Genomic DNA, 17,209 nt, shown 5'->3' on the forward strand with positions numbered 1-17,209 from the left:
GCACTTTCCCCAGAACATAAGCAATGTAATCAGAATTGTTTATGTTTAGCATGTTTTTTTATGTAACAAGCAAGTGTGGTGCTCCTCAAAATGGCGAAAGACGGTAATTCGGCGAGTTTTGTTGAATGAATTGTTATTTTTGTTTTCTTTGCGCACAAAAAGTAAAAGCTGAGTCACTGATGTCATATGGACTGTTTTACTGATGTACTTTCAGGAGCATTTCAGTTGCTTTGCTGTCCGTGAAGAGTAAGAGAGCACCAAAAATGTCTCAATCTGTGTTGCATAGACGAATGAAAGTTTGGAACGACATGAGGGCGAGTAACATGATGTTCATTTATGGGTGAACCGTGCCATTGTCAATTAATGCCGCAGAAAACCCCACAACATTTACTCAGTTCAAGAATGATTTGAGCAACATGTACTGGCAGGCTGCAAATGTTGATAGTCTAAGAAGTCAGTGTAACCTCCTGCGCGCGTCACGCTCCACCCCGCGTGTTTCGCGTGGCCAGCTCTCTTTGTCCGGAACTCAGCTGCGTGCACGCGCAGTCCTGACTCTGAGATCTCGCCGCGCGCACAAGCGACTCCTCGATTTCCACTCTGCGTCCAGACTGCACACCAGCGCGAGAGGGGGAAAAAACTTTCCGAAAACTTTTTTTTTCTCCCCACCGCAGTTTTCTCGCTTCTCCTCCCGTAGAGCCAGACCGCTTCGCGAAACTCTCCGGCCGAAGAAGAAACTGGTCAAGAAGTGCCTTACCTTCACGGCGTTGAACATGTGTGCGCGTGCATAGCGCTGGACGTAGCGCAGATTCGCTTTTTGGTTTTTCGTTAAAAAAAAGTCGCCGCGAAGAGCGCAAAGTCTCGAGCGCTTCGCCGCTTGTTGTCGCTTTCGGGCGCTTTTTATTCGTTACACACCGCGGGATTGTTTCGCTCTCGGTTCCTCAGAGGCCCGGTTTTTATTGCCCGAGAAAAACCAGTTCGCGAGATCCGAGCGGTTGGTAGAAGTCGAGCAGAGACCCCGCATCCCCATGAGGAAACCAGACGTGCGAATCGAAGAGATTTCGTGACTCGACTTTTTTGTTTGTTACATTTTTCTTTTACTTTGTTTCGAGCGCTTAAGCAGCCAGCGATGAAGATGTTCGTTGTGTTCGCCGTGTGCATGTCGCTGGCGCTTTCGGCGTCGGCTCAGGCTGATCAGAAGGTAAAGAACTGCAATGAAGTCAGAACTGCCTACAGCTCGAAAGGTTTCAACGTCAACGATGTCCCCTACAAAGGAGTCCATGGTGAGTTGCGCTGATTTTGTTAACCCAAATAGTTTGTGACACTTGGAAATCAAATGTTTCTGGGCAATCGGAACAACAAGGCGCTAAAAAGCAGCAAGTCATGTAAATACACAGTTATAAGTAAATGATTCGACTAATGTCTTTTCTACTTTTTCAAAGAAATAAGTGTATAAAATTGTATACACCCCGTATTGATTTTCAGTTTTTTTTAACACATTGTTTTTCAAAAGGATTGCTTTAACATATATTTTACAAATATAATGTCTACACGTTCTCATTAATGTTATGTAGCCTACTTGTATTATTTTCTTTCTTTTGTGGGACTAGGTGGCATTATGGAGAATGACAGCCTCGGTCACCGTTCGTTTGCATTTAAATGAATCAGATTAATGCAATTGCAGTGAACGACGAGGCTGTCATTCTACCTGCATTTTCTTTTGCGTTACGCAGAGAAGTTATAGAAGTAAAAATGTTTTAGCGTGTACTGTCCCTTTAAGTCGCTTTCGCCGGCTAGCGCGTTCGCTCCCGCACTTCGGACTGTAAGTAGGCATTACTGCATCTTTTAAACGGGATGCAGCTCGTGATTTAATTTCTATAGTTGCGAGTGTCCAGTCGTCCCTCCCCTCCGCACCCCCAGCTGCCGGCTTTGTTTCAAAGTGTCGCACTTTGTCATTGTAAGCGAGAGTCAGTCATCGGCCTGTGATTGTCATTCAGAAGCGCTAATGCTCATGTAAATGCGGTGATTTTTATCTGGAGCGGGAATGGGGGCGGGGGTGTAACAAGTCGCAGTTTTTAGATCCTCTTCAAGGCTGGAACGAGGAGGTGAAACCAGCCTCAGGGCACGGTTATAACCACCACTGCCTTATTTACCCGTAAACAAGAGAGAAAGTTTTCCCGACTTCTCCTGTCGAGGAGACCTTCCTCTGCGTTCTGCATTTAAGACATTATATCTACGAGGAGTCGTTCAAATTCATAAACCGATGCAAAGAAACTCTTGCGTCTAAAATCTGAAACTCTCATGCTTTATAAAGCGTTGAGCAATATCTAATAAGCAAGAGTGCTGTTGTTGGCATGAGGCTTCTGGTAATCACAGCCATTCTGATATTCACACATTAGTATAAAATTAGTTATTAAAGACCAACTCAGATATACAAACTATCTATCTATCTATATATATATATAATGTCCTCTAACTTGTGAAAATATCTCACAGAGAAGCAGTTCGGGGGAGAATCCATGTGGAGTAGTGTGACAGCTTTCTCTTCGAACAGTTCATCACAATCTGACAGTTCATATAGCGTTTGCAAATACATCATGTACAAAAACATGCCACAATAGAATTGCAATTTGATTGTGTTCAGAGGCCTGCAAACAGTATTATGCACAGATTTTGCATTTTTAAGTGAAAGCTGCCAATGCTCTATCCCAAGGTTTCAAAACTTTTGTTTTTTCTATATAGCGATGCCATATAATCATTATTTTTGGTTAATGATCTAAAAAAATAACTTTTTTCACAGTGAAGAGCCTTTTGTGCGGTTGAAAGGTTCCATAGAATGTTAAAGGTTCTACATGGAGCCTTAGATGTTCATGAAGAACATGTCATTTTTACAAGCATATAGTGGACGAAAAAACATCAATCTGAAACGTATATTGACTGTTAAATGCTGTGCATTGATACATCATATGATTTGATCAATCTGAGCTCATCATTGCTCTTTGCTCTGTCTCTTTTAGCCACATACTGCACACGTAATGCAGGGAACACCTGTAATGTGTGATGGTGATGTACACTAGATGTCTTAGACATTCAGTCAAATTTAAGGAATGAATTGTTGCATAATATTTAGTGTATTTCTAGAATTCTTCTTTGAACAGGCTGCTTGCATGTGAAGGCTAACGACCGAGCCTTCATTTTCCCTGTACTTTACACCAGCCCAACAGGTCCATTGTCTTCCCAGAGGTGTCATTGTAATGCAAACATTTCAGTGTTCCCCAACATTCCTGCGTTTGTCATGTTTTATGTCAAATCCCTAGTTTTGTTGTGATTCCTTTTAAAGAATGAATTATAAAAGCTCGTTTAGGTTTGGGTGCAGTACGCGTGTGGCTCTTACAATGGAGCACAATATGCGTCGGGACCCTGCGCAAAGCTAACCTTAGTTAGCATGCCTTTGTCAATAAGAGACTGAGATAATTGATACAGAGAAAGTGACAAGGTCTGCTGTCGCTGAGGGGTGGAGGTCCTTAGAAAGCAAAAAAGGAAGCACAAAAAGCCCTGCTTTGGCTTAACAATGTCTCCTGTTGCTAGGGAGAAAATGGTCCACAGGAGAACCTAATTGAACTGGTAGTGGCCCCCGGTTCTGGCTTTCAGAGCTGGCCCTCTTCACCTTGTAGTCAAAACATGTCTTCTTTATTCTTCTGTAGTCCCGAAGCACAGTTCCATCCTCGTGCTTTGAGCCAGCCTTGCACAAAGCACTAATCAGGCAAATTGTCAAAATTACATCCCCGTGCATGACGATTTTTCTACATTCCTGCAAAGGTATTATGTTATTTATACACAGAAGGGTTTGTGTGACTCATGCTAGTCAAGAAAGGCCATTCGAACCAGCCGTTTCGTTTCAAATACCTGTTCGCTTGAATGTTGTTTTGCTTTTGTTAGTATCATAAATCAAAAGTTTTGAATGTTATGGCTTTTGCAGGCACGGCATCCAACACGGCAAGATTTCCTACAGCCGCGAGTGTTTTTTGCAGTGGAAAGAAGATTAAACTTTCTAACTTGTTTGTGAAGGATTCATATATGGACGTTATATGGAAGTAAAACTAAACTGAGGAGTTAATTTGATTACCATTATCACACATTTCAATCAAAGGCCCTTTTGTAAGGCTGTTTATGTCTTTAAATGTTAGTCAGAAATTCTTTTTATAAAAGGGGTAATACACTGAAATTTCCATTCTTCACTTTCATGTTGTTCACTTGATTTATGCGCTTTCATATTATTCATGTTGTTTCACTTAAGAATATTTGTTCAGTGACTTTCACTGTATTGTCAACTTTTTAAAAAATATTATTTTTATATAAAGTAGTGCATACAGGTTTGGAACGAGCCCTTTTAAAATCTTTCCTCTTACAGCCTCAAGCTATTTTTTCAACAGATGTGGTTAATGAATGATGTTGGGTTACTTAAATACTTCAGTATAACCCTTGACCCTTAAAGCTAAATATTTGAAAAGCTAATTGTCTTTAAAAGCAAGAGTGAAATGGCACTTTTTTACGTAAACGTTTTATGGTTATCATATTTTGGACCCCTAAGTTAGCTGAGATCTACACGTTAACTAAGCTGTACTAGCTGTACTCAGGTGGAGTTTGTGGTGTGAAATTGGTGTTAGAAGCTGTGCGCTTCTCTGCTGGATAAGCGTGGTTTTATAAGGAGATTTTGAGAGCAGGGAGTATTTGGTTAAGCAGAGGTAAGATCATTCTTCATGGTTTGCCTCTGTGGATCCTCTTAGTTTGAGAGGACTGTGGATTATTGCACCTTAGGAAGCTTCATAGTTCTTTAAGCTGTGAAGTACATAGTTCCCCGCTGAGGACTAAACCGCCCGTATCCTCCAATCCACCGAAAGTAACTCCTGGCCTTCTTATGATGATTTGATTGGCCTAGATGTCGTAAAACACATGTGTCAAGTGCCTCCCATCCAGTGGCTGGCGGCCCATCTTCAAAAGTTTCAGAGGAGGGGTGGTAAATGCTGACCAGATCTCTATCTCGCCTTGTCAACAGCTCCTCATAGCGATCCAGCAGAATGCTTTTCCCTGCTCTGGAGAAATCTGCTTTGCTTTACGTTGGCAGTTTGCTCTTATGTCATGCCTCAGGTATGGACAATGGCAAAGATCAAGCATTTTTCCTCCCCTTTTCTCCTGAAAGATTCATCCCGCTCTTAATTACTTCAGTACATTATGAGACTCGGAACAGCGATGACTTCACCTCGCTGGCCTCTTGATATTGTACAGATCAGATCTGAATTGGACGTACTTAATCTTTGGCCCGTAGCTTGCATGCATCAACGTAATGGATTTGCTTTTGCAGGCCAGTCATCTTTTTATTGCTTGCCTTGTATTTTCACTTTGATATAGAGTTTAAAAAATTGTGTCACATCGTAGATAAGCAGGTCAACGCTGAATCTGTGAGCGCAGTGAAAGTAGTCCTACCCTTTTCTAGTGTTTATTAAATACTTTAGCTAATTTGATCATGTTTCAACTTTACCAATAGAATTGCTGAACTCTTAACTCTTGTTTTTTGGGGTAAAAAATAAATTCTAAATTCATTATGGAGCTTTGGGTATGCAGTTAGCGCATTACAGATAAGATTGTAAATTAGATGCAATTCAGCTGTAAAATGTAAACAAATGTAAAACTGTTTCCACTGACAGTCAGATGGGATGAGAGTCACAAGATGGTGATCATGCCAGTAAGAAGTTCATTATGCCGTGTTAATGAGACCCTTGTATGTCACTGTGTCAGATCAGAGCATGCAAGCTCCCTCCCCACCGTTCCAGCTAATAGGAGGAAAATCACTCAAGTGCGATAATTAAAGAACAAATCGTGTTTGTTGTCACTTTTGGCAGCTGTTTGTACTATTATCAGGGCAGATGTCACCCATTAAATTAGATCTTACTGTACTGTGACAGTGAAAATGGCGCATTATTTTGTGAATTAATGGACTTACAATGACTATGCACATTAACGTCCTTGTACTTGAGATTACAATTAAAAATAACTGTTCTATGTTAATGTATTGCAAAATGTAATTTATTCCTGTGGTGTAGCACAGATTTAATTTTTTTTGCATTGTAACGGCAGTCTTCAATGTCACATTATACTTCAGAAATCAGTGTGATATGCTGGTTTGCTGCTCAAAAAACATTTCCTGTCAATATTGATAGGACGACGTAAGATTCATAGGAAGTTCAAAAGAACTGCATTTATTAAAAATAGAAATCTTTACTTTGTTGTAAATGTTGACTGTCACTTCTGCTTAATTTAAAGCATCCTTGCTTAATACAAGTATTATTATTAATGTTTATAGTGTAATTTCACTTTTTTTAATTTTCCAACATTTGCTTAAATAACCAAGCAGTGACATTCATTTTTAAATGTACTAATGTCAAATAAGAGTGTAAAATAGCTTCTGTAATAATCTTACTGAAACAGTCAAAAGTCTTTAAAATAATTTGTCCCATGTCACTCTGCAACACATGGACTCTGCTGTTTGAAATGTGAACTATTAAGCAGCCTGTAGATGGTCAGAGGGGTTTGCGCTGCATGTTTGCTCTGCTGTGAGAGAGACTGAAGCGCTGTGCTCTCAGTGACCTGAGCCCAGTGGATAACTGCCTGTAATTGAGTTTGGCTATCAGGAGGAAGTGGTCTAGTGAATGAGAACCGAGCAGTGTTTGGTAAAGGGCAGGCGGGAGGAGAACGTTGTAGTGCCATGCGATCTGGAAATCACACACTCATGATAACTCATAACTATTTTAGCTTTTGGCATTTTGGTGGCTGATTCATAAGAAGTCATACAACCTCATTGGTACATTTTTGAACGATCTGCTTATGTCATTTTTGTTGTTTTTTCTGAAAATCATGTAATTGCTACTTCATATAAAAGTTTTTTTTTTTTTTCATGAGGTTGTACCAAAATAATTCCTAGATGCACTACTGATTCCGGGTTACTTCCATGTTCTTATTATGATCTGTGACTTATGGACTATAAGGAAAAGGTATGGAGAAAGTCTTTTTTGCTCTTCCTCTGCTTCCCCCTCCAAAAAACCCCCGAGGGCGACAGCCTGGTGGGGGGTAACTGCAGTGTGTGGGAACAATGGGACACCTCCTTTTAGCCCAAGTCTGCCCCCTCCTTAGCGCATTCCACAGGGGACCACCAAGACCTCCTCACTAGGACCTTAGATCCAGGAGCGGCAACAAAGACTCAGCCGGAGGATCTTCAACAGAGGATTGACTGACCGTTGAATGAAAGAGGAGGGAGTTTTGACTGACAGAAGAAGGGCGGCAGTGAGAGGCAACTTAACATGTTACTAAGAGGAGCTGCCACCGTGTTTGATTGAGCGAGAGCGTGTGACCCGCTAGTGGGGAATGTGAGGAACGCTCCGAAATGTGGCCCGGGGCGGGATTCGTGGGCTCATACAGATGACTCACCCTGAGTCATTTGTACACTCCGAATGGGGGCAGATGTGCACAGACATGAAGAAAAAAGCCCCACACATCCTTGGCCCAAGACGTGTGTCTCTTGTGACATTGTTAGTGTAGTTTGTGGTTTTCCCTGAGTAAATCTGGCACAGTACGGAGTGATGTCTGATGGGTGCTGTGTAAAATCTGGCCCTGTGTTTGTGGCTTTCCACACTTGAAGGCAGATACAGGCTGCCACTGAAGTTCCTTGTTAACACTTCCCATTTGCATGCTGTTAAATCGACACTCCCTGGGCCCCCAAACTTGGCCGGTGGGTCTGTTCCTGTTCTCTCGCATCCCGCTGGATAGGGACAGCTTTGTAGGAAGTGTTTGTGCCGAAGCAGCTTTTCTACACTGTTTTTTTCTACCCCCTCTCTCCTTCTCCATGCGCCGTTTCATCCATCCTGGATTTCTAGTCTTGTCCAAGTGTTATCCCCCGGTTCCTTTCATTTGTCCCACTCTTTTCACCTCCCTATCTCCTCTGTGTGTGGGAAGCTTTCCAGATGATTTTAATACCAAAACAGACTGCTACAGCAAAGGCTGCTGTTTGCTCAAACCCTTCCTCCCATGGCTTTGTTATCAGGCATTAGCATGGATGATATGTGCTGGAGTTTTTGAGCAGATACTGACTAGAGTCTTGATCTCTGGATACAGATCTCCTCTGGGACATTCCCCTAACCTCATTCCTCGGTGTGTTATTTGAGAGGTGGTGTCTTTTTTTTTTTTTTTTTTTTTCCCTCTCCTTTCACTGGTTTCAGTCACATTGGTGTTGGTCCTTCAGCTGTGAGCAGGGCTCAGCGATCTTCTCCCAAAGTGTGTTGCTTGCTTCATAAATTCTGCATGAAGCTGCATAAATATAACCTACTGAGAAATTCTAGAGGTTTAACATAAATGTAGTGTGCTCTGCTTTCTCTTCTTGTGTTTCTATGTAAAACTACTTGGTGCATGCAAGTACATCACAGTGTGGTCCGCTATTGTTGAAAGGGTCAGTAAGATTTATTTTTTAAAGAAAAAAAAGTTTTATTTAGCAAGGAGGCTTTAAATCGATTAATAGTGACAAAAATGTGATTAAAATGTTCTTTTTTTATTAATCAAAGTATCCTGAAGAACAGTGTATCATGGGTCCTTCAGAAATATTAAGCAGCACAACTGTACCACATTGATAATAAATATTTAAGCAAATCAGCATATTAGAATGATTTCTGAAGAATCATGTGACACAAGACTTGAGATATTATGCTGAACATTCAGCTTTGCTACCAAGAATTCTATTTTAAAATATATTCCAATGAAACGTATTTCATAATATTACAAAATTTTTATTGTAATTGATCAAATAAATGCAGTGGCCATAAGAGGTCTCTGTCAAAAATATTAAAAAACCCTCTCTAACTACCCTAAACTTTGGCTATTAAAAGTCATCATGAAACAAAACAATATGAATGCCCATAGAAATAAATACTAGGCTGGTGACACTTTGGAATAGAGTTTAATTCATTAACATTAGTAAATGCATTGTTATGAACTAACAATTTAATCTTAATTCATAATACTTTAATGTTCAGTTATGCAGTTTAATGTTTAAAATGTATTTGACTATGTAAAAATATTTATAAACGCAGTGAATGTATTATATCATTAACTAACAGAGCAAACGCATTAATGTTAACAAATTGTACTTCAGTTGTAAAGCGTTACAGAAATGTGATATGATTGTAGCATAACAGCCTTAATGTAAAGCAGTAATGATAATTACAACTTTATTATGACTGTGGTTTTTCTCCTGCCTCTCACAATCATTTGTGGCTGTTTTGAGCGCCGAGAGATGTAGGCCAGGGGCTCATCTGGGTTTTGGGCAGAAGCCCTCCACTCTGGGAATGTTCCAGATTTCCTGTAATCCCTGCTAATTACTCCCACGGCCAACATCAAGACTCCCCCTGATGAGCCTCTCTCAGCCCAGGGCTCGTTTCAGCCCGTTCGATTACCTAATTCTGCACCTCATGCATGTGTAAAAAAAGCCTTTGGAGGGAATGTGTTCGGGCAGACGGGCGGAGGCGGTTAAAGAGCTCCCTCACAGACCTCCGTCAATTTAACTGACGAGGTGATGGGAACTCTTAAAGCGGTCATCAAAACCAAATGCCTCGGCTCCGGGCCCACCTCTGGCTCCAGTGTTTAAGTGTTTTTTTTTCCCTACTCGACTATGACTGTTTAGTTTGCCACAAGTCACTCAGACAGACCCTGGACGAACGTTTTTGAGGTGGGGCGAATTCATAGCGATGATTTCACAAAAACAAAATGGAGGACCGGCCTGAAAACCTCAAAATGGCCACATTTGATCTCCTTTCACTCTTTGAGAGCAGAAGATCCTCTTATTAGATGATTTATTGACCTTCCTGTCCATATATAATATCCTAGATGGTCGAGATGTCAGTCAAAAGCATAGTAAGTTTATCCCGGTGTAGGTTTACTCCCGCTACAATCGCTTATTGCCGCCGCTCTTCCCACCAACTTCACGGCTATCCAGTTTCCTAAACCCAACAGGTATATCAGAATCATTGTTGCAGTGTTGTAGCTTTGAGGACTTGGAAATATGATCTTTGGCCTGACCTCATCCTGCCCGTGGGCCCCTCTTTTTCTCTCTCTCTTTCACCATCCCCTCTTCTTTCTTTCTAACACACAGCTTGCGCATTACCTCGATGCTTGTCCGTCAGTTTCGACATCTGGTGGATTTCAGCCACTCTTAGATGTCGGTTATAAACACTGTCAGAGAACGGCTCTCGGGCGTCCACTGCTTTGCTTTACCAAAGGGGATAAGATTTAGCGCTCCTGCGTTAAAACCTTTCATATGCTGAAGGTTAAGTAGATGTTTTGTTTTTAAAAATCGGATTTTGAGAGTCAGGAGGAATATAAGTGTGAAAATGAAAGGGGATCTAGAATTGGAGTGAGTGCAGTGAGGGTGTTTGTGGTTTCGGTCATATGCGGCTTATGGTGGGCTTTCAAAATTTCCAAACAAGACATGCTTTGACCTAGATATAGCCCCCTTTTGAACCTCAGGTTGTTTGTGTGGATCTTCTACGTTGTTTGAAGTTAAAGAGCTCTCTGTTGCTTCGTTCTGTACTGTATGAGATGCAGACAGAGAGAAATATACAGAGGGAGTTGAGTTGTGTGGGAAATATTCTACTGGTGACTATTTTTATACATGTACATATGCGTTCCGCTTAAACTTTATGCTGTTTGAATGTTAAAAGGAAGTTGAAAGAAGCAGTGGCTTTTTAATAGGTTTGTGTGCCGTATGTTCAGAGCATAATTTATTTTTTTTCTTGTTAATTAACAGCCAGTCACCACTCTATTCAAGCTAAATATTTCTATTATTTGCCACTATATTCAGTTAAGCTTTAATCACTAACAATAGACAACTGAAGCACATCGCGCAGTGAAAGCACACTTGTGCTGTTTGTTTTTGTTACGTAGCAACTAATCTAAAGCTCTTTTATTCCATATTGTAATGAAGAATTTCAAGAAAAGATGTGCTTGGGAGGGGCAGCAAGCATAGTTTATTACATTTTGATGATGTGCATTATCCTATGTTTACTTCTTAGCATAACTTTTGGTTTGGGACTGTTGCCGTTTGAGGGGGAAAGTGAGTTTCCTTCAATCCCCCAGAGCGTTTGTTACCATTTGACTGATTATTTTAGGTGATGTATGTATTGTCACTGCTCAGCCAGGCCTGCAGTTTCTCACGTTGGATCTTCCCACCCCCTGCTAACCTCTCCGCTGTCATCCATCTGTGTGTGTCCTCATGCAAACATGTGCACAGATGTTCATTTTTGGAGAGGGTTTGAGGATTCCTTCGTTGTAGCATCAGAGTGAGCTGTGTCATCAGCTTTTCACATGTTTTTTCTTCTCTTTTTCAACCCCCTCTTCCTTCTCGTCTCTTCCTGGCCTGTACCTTTTGCCCCCTTTTTCCTCATGGGTAAATAAACGGTGCATTCCAGGCTGTCAGTGTCTATGCTTACGTGCAGGCTCATTGTAATTTGTCTTTTATTGTATTTCTAGCTGGAGGTATTGGTTGGGGGTGTGTAATTGCTTCCAACTGAACTTTGCTCCATTTTAGTGGAGCCGGTGTGTCCACTCCTTCACCACGTCTTGTGCTCGGCTCCATAATGAGATGAATCAACTACATTCTCCAGTATTTCATGCATGAAAAATGGAATTTTATCAGTACTCAAGTATCGTAATGGCTGAAGTTATAATGTTGCCTGTTTTTCAACAAAAATGAAAGAAATTAAGCCACTAGTGATTCATAGCAGATAATAAATATAATCTTGTAAAGAGTATTCTTTAATTTTTAATACATATATTTGAGCCATTAAGGTTGTTTTTTTTTTTTTTTTTTTTTACACTTTAGTAATATGTTAGGGATGTGGGTGTATATCTTCATTTCAGTGATTCAGAGATTGAAGGGTTGTCAGATAAGACTGAACTTTCAACTGACTTATATAAGTATATAATTATATAATTTCTATATAGACGTATATGATTTCTGTCAATAAAGTAATGTCCTTCAAAACATGAAGAATTAGGCTATCAACCTTTTAGAAATCGTGGCATCAAAACATTTTGATCTGCAGTCAAACCAGTATTTAATGCTTTTCTGAAATCAGTGCATTGATCACGATCTATTCATGACGTGCTTGTCTAGCTTCGTCCATGAGATCTGACCCTGTTCGGTCATTAACTGAATGCCATGAAGTTTGAATGAGAAACTTCACACTCCGACATTCATGAAAGGACTATATCACTAATGAACAACAGAGGTTCGTCGATTCTTCCTGTTAAACTCCAAACATGCAGCGTCCTGACTTTTAATGTGTCTGTGAAAGAGCCAGTCCAAGTTAAATGATTCACAATGAGGTGACCTGGGAAGTGGTGTAGGCAGGGAGCTTTTGTGAGTGGAGACAAAGCTGGAGACGGCACGCTGGGGCGGGAGAAGGAGACAGACACGGAGTGAGAGGCCGGAGCGATGTTGTGGAATCTCCCCAGGGACTTCTGGGTAAATGTTCATGGATGGCAGCCTTTTGGAATGCTTACCAGTGGGGAGTTTTAATTGGCTAGAGGCCCTGCTCTGGTTTAGCAATCAGAGATTGACTGGTACAAAAGGATGAGAGCTTGTGGGTGATCGCTCAAGTGTGTACATCAATCTAACATATGTGTGTCTCACTGCACCGATTCAGGGTTTTGAGGATTTACGTGGTATTAAGGCTCCCTGCCCAGCATCATACTTTACATCTGGTTTGTGTTTTGTGTAGTCTTGATGTTGCTTTGTGCCTAAGTGCACCACAGAAGACCAGGAGATGGTTTAAATGCTGCGCTCTTAGCCTGGTTAATGATCACACAAACGTCTAGACTCATAAGCCTGTGATTAAAAGTCAAGCGTTACGACTCGGTAGGCTGCGATCGGGATCTTGACTTTTGATTTGATTTTTTGCGCATTTATTTCCTCTTCATTAACCCACGTGCCATCTGAAAAGAAAATGTTGGTGGTTTGGTGTTTTGACAGCTTTGTGTGTGAGATTTTAATCCTTGATTAATTTAAGGAAGCATCATTTCGCACACATGCTTTTCTTGGCCGTGTGGCAGACTGCCATGTGTCTTCAACTCTAATTCTCCTCAGCTGAAATTCCTAATCTCTGAACCATTTCAAAGCGAACTTTGAGTGCTTGTTTTATATGATTTGAATGAAGAGCTCAGCAAGAAGTGGATTTAAACATTTCTGTGGGTCTAAATCTTTTTTGGATGTGATTTATGGGAGTTCAGAGTGCAACCAGATGTAGGTAGCGCTGACTGTAACTCTTTCTAAGATGTTTCTACTGAAACAAGGGTAGTTGACATGAAATATTTTTTGTATGTTAGCACATCCTTCAGTGCAGCATAATGTCATTCATCTCAGACTAATTTTATGCATAATTCGAAAGCCATTTTTATGAACTTAAGATACTTGAATAAGATACTGTAAGGAATATTAATATTTTTTAAGTTGTAGCAGAAATGGAAGACATGCAAGACGATGCAAGCTTAAAGTCAGTTGAATTAAAAAAAAGCACTAAATAACTGGTAAAATACACTAAATAATTGACGAACAAGGTCAACTGATCATGCCAACTTTGATTTGCTGCAAGGTTATTTAAAATTAAGTCATTTTAATTACTTGCCCTCATGTTGATTCAAACTTGAAAGACGTATCCTCAGAAGACATCCTCTGATGTCCTTTTTGGTGTTTGAATGTGCCAGTTGCATGGCTGTCTATAGAGGGTCAGAAAGCTCTCAGATTCCATCTTAATTTGTGTTAGGAAGAATTTTCATGTTTGGGTGAAGTTTCCGTTATGCATTGATGCGTTGCTTAAAAAATCACGGACGTGTAAAATTAGTCACATACCTGACTACACAATTACCTTTGTTAAACCATTAATTAACCATTAACAATTTGAAGGTGAGGGAAAAGTCTAAACTTGTTGTCTTGTCATGAATCTGAATTAATCATTTGGGCCAAACAGTAATCTGCCAATGGTTTTGTTTTGTCTAATCACTCAGTGTGTTGCTTCCTTTATTTCGGCCTTACCGGACACAAGCCTGTGTGTCCCCCGCTTGGCTGGACTGTACTGTATTGTAACGGGGTTTCCTGCCCTGCACGAGTGTCAGTTGGGCCACTTGGCGTGGGATATCCTCCTCGTTAACTTATTCCTCATTAATGTGACACTTGCCCCATGGGGCTGCAGAGAGACGTTGCTTGGAGAATATCGCTTGTAACTCTAGAATAAATAGCAAAAGGGATTAGCAGCACTCATTACGAACAAAGTGACCTCCGAGGATGGATCAACCAGTAAACAACCTACTATGAAAAATGCCCAGATTTGTATCAGCAGTATAACCTGGGAATGTGGCCTCAGAGGATCAGGTAATAGTCAATGTTCTCCGTGGAGCAGGAGGAGGATATATCAGAAATGGAAAGGGCGGCTGGATTAGAAAAACATCACTCTAATTGTAGGTCAACAGACCTGTGAAGTGAGTTTTTTTTGCTAATGTTTTCATAGTGTTAGACCTGAGGAATGTGTCCTTGAGCACAGTCTCTGAATCGCTCCCTTCACATTACCACCGCCGTTAGCTGCTTTAACAGAACACACATGAGTGCACTGGCCTGTTCGGGGAAAACAGGATTTTCTTTGCTCTTTTGAATCAGAGATTCATCTGCTATGTGGACAAATTCTAAGGTTCATCAAGTTCATTTGTGGAAAAAGTGGGTCATTCTGAATGGATCATAGTTATGATTGCAGTGTATTAACATATGGCTGCTTATGTTTATACTAGGTTTCCCAAAAGGAGATTTTGTAAGGGAACTTTGTGAATTGATGAACATAAGTAAATAAATGTATAAATGGGACTACCATAATGCTAATACTAATAACATATTATAGCTCTCAAATGATTAATCCAAAAAAAAAAAAATTGCTTAAATATGTCTATGTACTGTTATACATATATACACACACACACATACATCATATATTCAGAAAATATTTACATGTATATTTATATTAATAATGTTTTATATTAGTTAATAAATAAACATAACATTTTTCAATATATACATGCATGTCTGTGTATTTATAAATATACACGATAAATATACACATTACACATGTAAGCAAAAATTATTTTGATTTGATTAATCATTTGACTAATTATTCGTATTAATGGTGAGAACTATTAACATACTAATATTTAAATATTAGCAAAAAGAGAGGTTAATAATAATAGTTGTTGTTATTATTATTGCTGTTTGTTTTCATCAAAGAATTAACAAAAAGTTATTGAAATATTTACCTAAAATAATCAGGGGTTATTTCAAGTAAGTTTTCTTTTTAATAGATTGGCTGACAAAAATGTACAAACTAATCTATATTAGCTTCTAATCTCACTGACATATTAGAATTTGCAGGTACATTTACAGGTTTCTTTTAATGGTTTCCTCTCAAAAGAATGTCATTGGTTGACCCGGGTATTAAAACTGCAACGTTTTTTCATACTTTAAGAGAATCTTATCCAGGTAATCTGTCTATACATTGTTTGCTTTTAGTTGAAGCATTAAGCTGCATATGAGTATTTTATTTTAGCATACAACAATAATCATACATGCCAGCTTTGATTGCAGGTACAATAGCAAAAACTGCCTGGTGTCCTGGAAAAAAAGAAAAGAAAATTGACAAATGTTACTAAAATGATCAAAAAAAAATGCAAAAGTGTATAATGTTGTCAAGAATGGAAAAAGGTAGTCATTTAGACCTGACATTGAGCGAATAAAAGCTTGTCTCATTAAATCTAGTGAATGTTACAGGACAATATGGCCTACATGCAAGCGTTAAGTGCCTCCTTACTGAGGCCTGTTTTTCTCAGTGCTTCACTCCAAGTGCCATAAAACGACCCCCTTGACATCATCCACCATTTTGTTTAGTGATCGTACACACCGGCCAGCTCTGCTGTCATTTCCATTTAGCCTTCCTACATTTATTGCGAGTCTCTGAAAGGCATCATTGTGCTGGCAATAGTGTTGTAAACTTGTCATGGCCGTGTTTGAGAGATGCTGGATTGGATTTGGAGAGAAAGAGAAAGTAATTCCCCTCTTTATTACCGCCATATGAGCAGTTGCTCTGTAATAATGGGTTCCTGTTACAGTTTTCCCGTTTGAATACACTCCCATTGCGGTGGGAACCGCACAATGAAAACCTGAGGAGTTGTATCTTTACCTTCTGTACAGCTCTATTAATAGAGAGCGCCAGCTGTTTCCTCATGAACAAGACGCCAGTCATGGGCGCATATACTTGCTGAGTGAAGTGTTTACATTTTAAGGCTAGATTTTTTTGTAACAGAAATTGGGTGACATAGCTAAAACAAAAGGTCTAAATTGGTCTGTTATTTTTTTTTCATTGGAGTAAAAAGCTGTGATTTTATTTGCATTTATATTTGCTATTTTTTTCCTGTTTAACAGTATTTATTCAGAGCCATCTATTTATTTCTTTTTATAAAATGTGCATCTCATTCATGTCCGCATATACATTTATTGCAAACAAATAGTTCCATAATGCAATTTAAATAAGTTGTTTGAATTTCGTAGTTTGTGACTTTTAAAATTAAAAATCATTATCTAACCATTTTGTTGAAGATTCAACAAAAGAAACTATTGTCCATTCCTAAGTACTATTTAATTGCATCAGGCTTGTGCAATAAAATGCACTTTTGGAAACTAAATGGTAAAATAAAAATGCATAATGCATCATGATACTCATAATGTTGCTTTATTTTTATATTGCCAACAAATATATTGTGGAAACACACTATCATCCAGTGCTAGTGACTACCAAGAGTGCCTCTAGAAATATAAAACTCTTTTCTGGCTCTTGTTGTTTTTGTAAAGCCCTGTAACTCTCAGTGAATGTTTTGTGTGCTTCGTAATGCTTTAGAGCTGTTGCATGATTTCCCACTTGTTGATATCAAGGCGCTTGTCCATTCAGAGAAGGGAGACGTTGTGAAAGCTCTCCTTCCTCCACCCCTGTATTCATGAGTCTGTAAGTGAAGGATGGATGGTCCAAAGATAGCCTCAGGCCACACAAAGAGAGGAGTGCTGAGATCTGTCTTCATGCAGATG

General features: G+C 39.7%; 1 protein-coding gene across 1 annotated transcript in view; it reads left to right on the plus strand.

Annotated features, from left to right (window-relative positions):
• Positions 1–512: 512 nt before the first annotated feature.
• Positions 513–17,209, plus strand: part of gpc4 (glypican 4) — a 33,952-nt gene continuing 17,255 nt past the window's right edge. Inside the window, exon 1 of the mRNA XM_043256828.1 lies at positions 513–1,280. Within this exon, the coding sequence (XP_043112763.1) occupies positions 1,127–1,280 (154 nt within the window). The 5' untranslated portion in view covers positions 513–1,126. The remainder of the gene's footprint in view (positions 1,281–17,209) is intronic.

The sequence above is a fragment of the Puntigrus tetrazona genome, chromosome 14 (genome assembly GCF_018831695.1).
Source record: "Puntigrus tetrazona isolate hp1 chromosome 14, ASM1883169v1, whole genome shotgun sequence".
NCBI classification, from domain to species: domain Eukaryota; kingdom Metazoa; phylum Chordata; class Actinopteri; order Cypriniformes; family Cyprinidae; genus Puntigrus; species Puntigrus tetrazona.